We start from the raw sequence: 7,500 nt of genomic DNA, 5'->3' as shown, positions 1-7,500 counted from the left end.
TGTTGCCAACCTTTGCCTGCTTCCAAGCAAGGTTCTATTTCCCCATGTTCAGATATGGTGCCATCACCACCACCACCATCACCACCACCACCACTACCACCATCACCATTATCATACCTAGCCATGGACACCATAGTTCATCATCCCATCAAAGTCCTTTATCACAGAGCTACGACGTGGTTATTGATACAACACAGAACAGTTCCAGTCCTTCATCATAATTCTATTACCTGGTTAGTGACACTACACTCCTAGGTATCAAAGTCTGTTACTACAGGGATCCCCAGCCACTGAGCTACAGACCAATACCAGGTGGTGGAGCATTTGGTAATGTGCCACCATCATCGTCATAGTTTAATGTTCACTTTTCCATGCTTTCAAATTCCGCCGAGGTCGACTTTGCCTTTCATCCTTTCGGGGTCGATAAATTAAGTACCAGTTACGCACTGGGGTCGATGTAATCGACTTAATCCATTTGTCTGTCCTTGTTTGTCCCCTCTATGTTTAGCCCCTTGTGGGCAATAAAGAAACAGATGCGGATTTTCTACAGCCAGACACCCTTCCTGTTACCAACCGTCAAGTGATCTTATTCGCTCATGAGTTGACTTTCACCATGTCTAAGTCAACGATAATATAATATACCAAAGCATCAAAGTCGTTTATCATAGATCTACAACATGGTCACTGATGCAAGACTTCAATGTATCAAAATCTATTGGTATAGATCTATGATCTGGTCATTGATGTTATAATACATCATAATATCAAATATTTTATCTGGTCACTGAAGATTAAGACTTCAAATTATTAAATTCATTCATAATAATTCTATGATCAGGTCAATGACTTTATACTTTAGACTATCAAAATCTTTGGTCACAGATGTATGACCTCGTCACTGATGTTATAATACAGCATAATATCAATTTTCTTTTTATTGTAAATCTGGTCACTGAAGATTAAGGCTTCAAATTATTATTGGGTAGTCCGGAAAGTTTGTGCCGATTTATAGTAGCTTACCTTTCGATTTATTTTAGAACATGGTTGAATCCATAAAATAGGATTTGACTAAACCTCCATTTAGAGCACAGTTTAAGCTATCTTTTCGTGGAAGAAGGATTATGTTCCTATAACCTGTGTTAATTCTGTAACCCTTTAAAATGGAAGATAAGAGAGTACATTTTTGGCACTTGATGCTTCTGGAACCAGACAAAAATTGCTGCAGCTCAGCTGGGATGTGTTACCCCACCCTCCATATTCACCAGATATTGCTCCTTCGGATTCCACTTATTCAGGTCTCTGCAGAATAGTCTTAATGGTAAAAATTTCAATTCCTTGGATGGTGTAAAAAGATACTTTGATGAATTCTTTGCCATGAAACCACCTCAGTTCTGGGAAGAGGGTATTTTCAAGTTAAAGGAAAGATGGAGACGCATTGTGCAACAAAATGGTTCATATTTGGTTGATTAAAACTGTAATGGCAAGTATTTATTGACCATTTTATTTCCTTTAAAAATCGGCATGAACTTTCCAGACAACCCAATAAATTCATTTGTCATAATTCTATGATCACGATCAGGTCAATGACTTTATACTTCAGAGTATCACAGTCTTTTGTCACAGATCTATATTTTGATCATTGACACAGTTACTTCAGCTGTGCTTCAGTGATCTAGATTGAAGACATATGAACAAATACAGAAGAAACTGTAGGCAATATACTATAATACCAAGAGCTACATTCAATTCAAACCTTGTGTTGAACAGGTCAATCCAACTGATGAACAAAGAGAAACAACAGTGTAAACACACACACACATACACATATGCACACACACAACACACATCCTCCTATGTGGTTGTCCAAGGTAATCTCTACAGCAGTGGTTTTCAACCGGGGTTCCGCGGAACCTTAGGGTTCTGCCGGTACAGTTCAGGGGTTCCGCAAGAAGTTACAAAACTGCTAAAATCGGCAGTAATTTTTAATTCTCCTGTGCAGATATGTGTGCATAAGACTATTAAATTATTGCATACAGGTTCCTCGAGCCAGTGGAATGTTTCCTTGGGGTTCCGCTCCAGCAAAAAAGTTGAAAAGCACTGCTCTACAGGCTCTCTGGATGTACTAGAAATATCACCAAAATCTCCCTTGAATGAAGGGGAGACATATAAATCAGGGCAATGTAGACACAGATAGATTATACTTCAAAGCCAAGGACGAGATGATCAATGCTTGAACACCTTTGATCATAAGTCTTCAAACGGCCAATATGGATCGGCTATACAACAGCAACAGCTGCAACAGCAGCAGCACCCCGACTTCCTACGCAACTTCTGAGCCTGGATGTGCATTCATCCATCCGTCGATGCTCTCGGTGTCGGGGGTTGACCTGCTTTCTCTTCTGCGGGTCTTACGAATAGCAAAGGACCACGTTTCGGACTTCTTCCATCTTACGAGCTCTCGGACAAAGACCGTTCTCTCAACAGCAACAGCAGCAGTTCAAGAATTTGGACCTGGAGATCTCCATTTCCAGCGACTTCAAGGGACACCTCCCAGTGGTGTCGGGCATCAACGGCGTCAACGAAGAGCCCTCGACTACAACAAGACAACCAAATTTTTCTTTTTTTCCAAGGTCTGGGGTCTCGCGCCCCTAAGCCCTAGACCATCTCCTAATCACCCTTACCTGTCTTGTTGCTTAACAACAACAACAGCAGCAACAGTGGCGGCAGCAGCAGCAACAACATGGTAAAGTATTTATTCCAAAAATATTGCTTTAAAACATTAATTACTTGTAACAAATAAGTACTATATAATATCATGGATTTTGTAGTTGGTGGTGGTGGTGGGTCCATTTTTGCTGCTTACACCAGGCGCAGTTTACCCTAGCTATGCCACTGTGTGTGTGTGTTTATGTTTGTTTCCCCACCACTGCTTGGCAACCGATGTTGTTTTGTTCATGTCCCTGTAACCAAGCAGTTTGGAAAAAAAAGAGACCACTAGAATATATATTACACTTTAAAAAATACTAAGATTGATTTGTTCAACCAAAGCCTTCTGAGGCAGTGTTCCAGCATGGCCACAGTCCAATGACTGAGACGAGTAAAAAATAAAAGTACTACAATCCATGCAACTAAATGCTACAGCACTCCACTGACACTAAACAGTATAGGCTTACACTACAGTACACTAGAACACTTCATTTTGTGGGGATGTTGATTGTCTGCTGCTTTGTCAACACAGACCATCATTAGTATCCTCACTAATGGGGATCACTACAAATTTTTAAGCCAACACAGACTGCTACTAGTTTTGTAACCAACACAAACTACCAAGAGAGGCTGTAACTAGTTCTTAGCCAATAGAGACAACTACTAGTCTCTTAGTCTCACAAACTACTAACATTTTAGGCAACACTAACCACTCCTAGCCAACATAGGCTACTTCTAATTGTCTCCTAGCCAAAGGTTACCAATAGTCACCTAGCCAACACAGACCACGTCTAGTCTCCTAGCCAACACAAACTACACTAGTCTCCATGCCAACACAGAGCACCACTAGTCACCTAGCCAACACAAACTGCTAACATTCTAGCCAACACAGACTACACTAGTCTCCTAGCTAACACAGAACATTAGTCTCCTAGCCAATGTAGACAACTCTGGTTTCCTAACTAATACAGACTACACTACACTCTTAGCCAACACAGCCCACTGGTCTTCTAACCAATGCAAACTACTCTAGTCTCTTAGCTAAAGTAGAAGACTACTGCTCGTCTCTTAGCCAACTGAGACTACACTAACCTCCTTTCAACACAGAACACTACTTCTCTCCTAGCCTACACAAACTACCAATAGTATCAATAGTGTTCTAGCCTACACAAGCTGTCAATAGTCTTTTGACTGACAGACACTATGACTAGTTCCCTAGCCAACTCAGACAAGTACTGGCCTCCTAACCAACACAAAAAGCTAAAAACTTCTAGCAAACATAGACCAGTGCTGGTCTCTTAGCCTACTCAAACCACTGCTTGTATTCTAGCCACCACCCACCATTAGTCCCATAGCAACTAGTCTCCTTACCAACAGAGACCATCATTAATTTTCTTCAATTCTAATACATGTTTGATGAACACTGCTTTGCAGGGACTGAAGAAGGTCATATTCAATGTATAAGACCTGTGGAGTATCTCCATATTTGGCTGGCTACCATTATACCAAAGGTTTATTACAGATGCAAGCATTCAAAACAAAGAGGATGTCATTATATGGTTGCTCGATGACCTGCTAGTAATAGCAGCTAAATTTTTGCTTAAATCGCACCCAACCTTTAAGATGATGGTGTGGAATTCGATGAAAATTTTGGCCAGAAGAAAAAGAAACAAATGCTAATGCAGTCCTAGATATTATAGGTCACAGCTTGAAGACCTTTGATGATATGTCTGTTCAATCAAAGCCTAGATGGGAGGAACAACAACAACAACAACAACAACCAACAACAACACTGGAAACATTTAACAAGGAGTTAATCAAACAAAATATTACTTTTATAAAAATTGGGCTATTTTTAAAAAAAATTATTAATAAAACAATTGAAAAGGGATTTTTTCCCACTTTTTTTTTGTGTTGCTTTACTTACGTTGGGGAATATGCAAAATCTCCTTTGAAATTGGACTCAGAATCAAGGACTTCATTCAGGAGTTGTCGGACAACCTCTGGTTTATTATCTTCCTTGCCACCTGTCAGGTAAGTAAAGAAAGCATTAATGAAGCAAAGAAGCACAGGTGTCTTGCTATAGAGGAGATACATGGCTTCCCTAACTGGGAAGATAAAGACGAAGAAGAAAGATGGTAGTGATGATGTGCCAGAGCAAACTCTTGAGGTTGGTGAGCATAAGAGAGGATAATGGTCAGTGGGTCAGAGGAAAAGGATCAGAGGAAAAGGGTCAGAGGAAAAGGGTCAGATGAAAAGGGTCAGAAGAAAAGGGTCAGGTGGATAGTTTCATGTGATGGGAGATTAGTGTCTACTTTCCCATGGTTGCTTGAGGCAGTGGGTGAGGGTATGTTGGAATGGAGCTTTATCGTGATGCTTTATCTTGATGCAAACCCCACAGCTGTTTCTAAGCAATACAATGCATTAATCTCCCAGTTCATGGAACAATGAACAGCCTTGACATGTTTACGCAAAGAACTAGAAAAAAGGTGAGAAATGACACCGTTCGAATGAGCCTTCTGTTAAAAAAAGATTGCGCAACATGTCAAAACTTGTCAAGAAGCCCTGACATATGTTTTTGAGCATCAAGAGCATCTCTCTTTGAACTCAGAATGATCAAAATAGCACTGAGCATCTTGCCCAGCATGTTAACAACTCTGCCAACTCACCACCTAAAACAGAGGTTCCCAACCTTTCCACTACCAAGGACCCCTTTTATTTAAATGAGTTTTAATATGCTTATCTTTATGTATAGGTGCAGGAGTGACTGAGTGGTAAGTAGCCTGCTTACCAACCACATGGTTCCAGGTTCAGTCCCCCTACATGGCACCTTGGCCAAGTGCCTTCTACTATAGCCTAGGGCCAACCAAAGCCTTGTAGTGGATTTGGTAGATGGAAACTGAAAGAAGCCTGTCGTGTATATATATGTGTGTGTGTGTGTGTGTGTGTGTGTGTGTGTGTGTGTGTGTATGTGTGTGTATATGTTTGTCCCCCAACATCGCTTGACAACCAATGCTAGTGTGTTTACATCCACGTAACTTAGCGGTTCGGCAAAAGAGACCGATAGAATACATACTAAGCTTACAAAGAATAAGTCCTGGGGTCGATTTGCTCAACTAAAGGCCACAACCAAATGACTGAAACAAGTAAAAGAATAAACGAAAAACAAAAGAATATATATACATATATATGATATTTTGAATTTAGTTCACGGACCCCCAGTACTACCTTTGCAGACCACAGGTTGGGAACCACTAACCTAAAATATGAAATATAAAAACAATGAAAGCAAAAATCAAATTCAAAATGTATTGCAACTGACCTTCAGAGACTTTTTCCAAATTCTTCAAAATGATCAGGTACTTGCTCATAATTTTGTAGTACTTAGCTTCCTGCTTCGCCAGCTCCCTAAAATATGAGGCACACCATGTTACAATAGTTAAACCGTTCATGTGTATGGTCTGGTGGTGGGAACAATAGTGAATTTTGAGAACTTTTGAAAACTTGTCTCCTCTCTTTCTGGACTGGTAAAACTGATTTGACTTCTGATCAATACCAACAGATCAATAGCTATGAGAGTGAGGTTATTTATTGATGCATACATAACTGAACATTTGGTGACATCTGTCAATACCTGTGTGTGCATGTGTGTGTGTGTGTGTGTGTGTGATGTCTGTGTCTATGCATGTTTAAAAAAATGTACATCTTCTGAACATTGTTTAGCCCCCACGTCAGCAGTGATTGAGTAGCCTATGGCCACTGGCATTCCAAATCATGACCATCCTATCTGTTTCACAACACACTATATAAAGATTTCAAAGTTAAATATGTCTTCCCTGTAGTAAGTTAGTAGGACATGCGTGTACTTTGAGAGAAATTTTGGTTGCTATTTCTAGCAGGTCAGGTCACTGCATTAAAAATCCCTTGTCAGCTTAGTGCTAGTGTTCATGTTGTTATTGTTGTTGTTGCTAGTGGTGTTAGTGTGGCTATTATTCTTAGTAACAGTGCATTATTTAGCCTCAGATCAGCTCTGACTGAATAGACCTATGATTAAAGGCTTTCCAACAGTGACAAACATTGTTGCTTCAGACAAACATAAGTAAGCCAACTTATACATCAAAACAACTTTGGAGGACCAAACATTCCATGTGAAAAGCAACAGCATTTGAAAAGATAATGATGAAGTTTGAATGTTTATAATATACGTTTACTTTTTACACAATGTCAATTTGCTTGCCAGAAAATATAGCCATTTCCAAGTAAATATAATCTTTTATATTTTACAAATTTTCTTATTTCAGTCCATGGACTGCAGCCATGCTGGGGCACTACCTTGAAGGGTTTTAGTTGAACAAATCCACCCTAATATTTAAGTTTGTGTTTTTTTTTTTTTTTAAAGTTTGGTAGTTTTCCTGTTCATCTCTTTTTACCAAAGTGCTAAATTACAGGGGACATAAACAAACCAATACCGGCTGTCAGGTTGTTGGGGCAGGCATGGTGCAAAAAAAAAAAGTGATTTCCATGTAAATTTAGAAAATAAGAGTTAAGAAATTTAATATAGTGTAAAGATGGATGTCTAAAGACGGCAACAGCTGGGAAATGCTTCAAAGAGTTGCTTACTGAAAAAGTTCCAAGCTCAAACTAGTGACATGAACAGAATGGCTTTCTAACACAACAATGAAATCAATAAGACACACTTTTAGTATTCTTCCGAAAGTAATATTTTATATGGGTATAAATAAAAAGACAGCACTCATACACACACACACACACACACACACAGAGGCACGTGTA

At 39.5% G+C, this 7,500-nt stretch overlaps 1 protein-coding gene across 7 annotated transcripts in view; it reads right to left on the bottom strand.

Moving 5' to 3' along the window:
- The window catches only part of LOC115223427 (TBC1 domain family member 2B), a 295,916-nt gene that overhangs the window by 25,964 nt on the left and 262,452 nt on the right, over positions 1–7,500 (bottom strand). For all 7 annotated transcript variants that reach the window (XM_029793960.2, XM_029793959.2, XM_029793964.2 and 4 more), the window contains 2 exons: positions 6,029–6,114; positions 4,634–4,733 (listed from right to left, as the gene is read on the bottom strand). In XM_029793960.2, coding sequence (XP_029649820.1) covers positions 4,634–4,733; positions 6,029–6,114 — 186 coding nt within the window. The remainder of the gene's footprint in view (positions 1–4,633; positions 4,734–6,028; positions 6,115–7,500) is intronic.

The sequence above is a fragment of the Octopus sinensis genome, linkage group LG23, assembly GCF_006345805.1.
Source record: "Octopus sinensis linkage group LG23, ASM634580v1, whole genome shotgun sequence".
Lineage (NCBI taxonomy): Eukaryota > Metazoa > Mollusca > Cephalopoda > Octopoda > Octopodidae > Octopus > Octopus sinensis.
The sequence above is the reverse complement of the archived record's forward strand: the minus strand, read 5'-3'. Positions and strand labels throughout refer to the sequence as shown.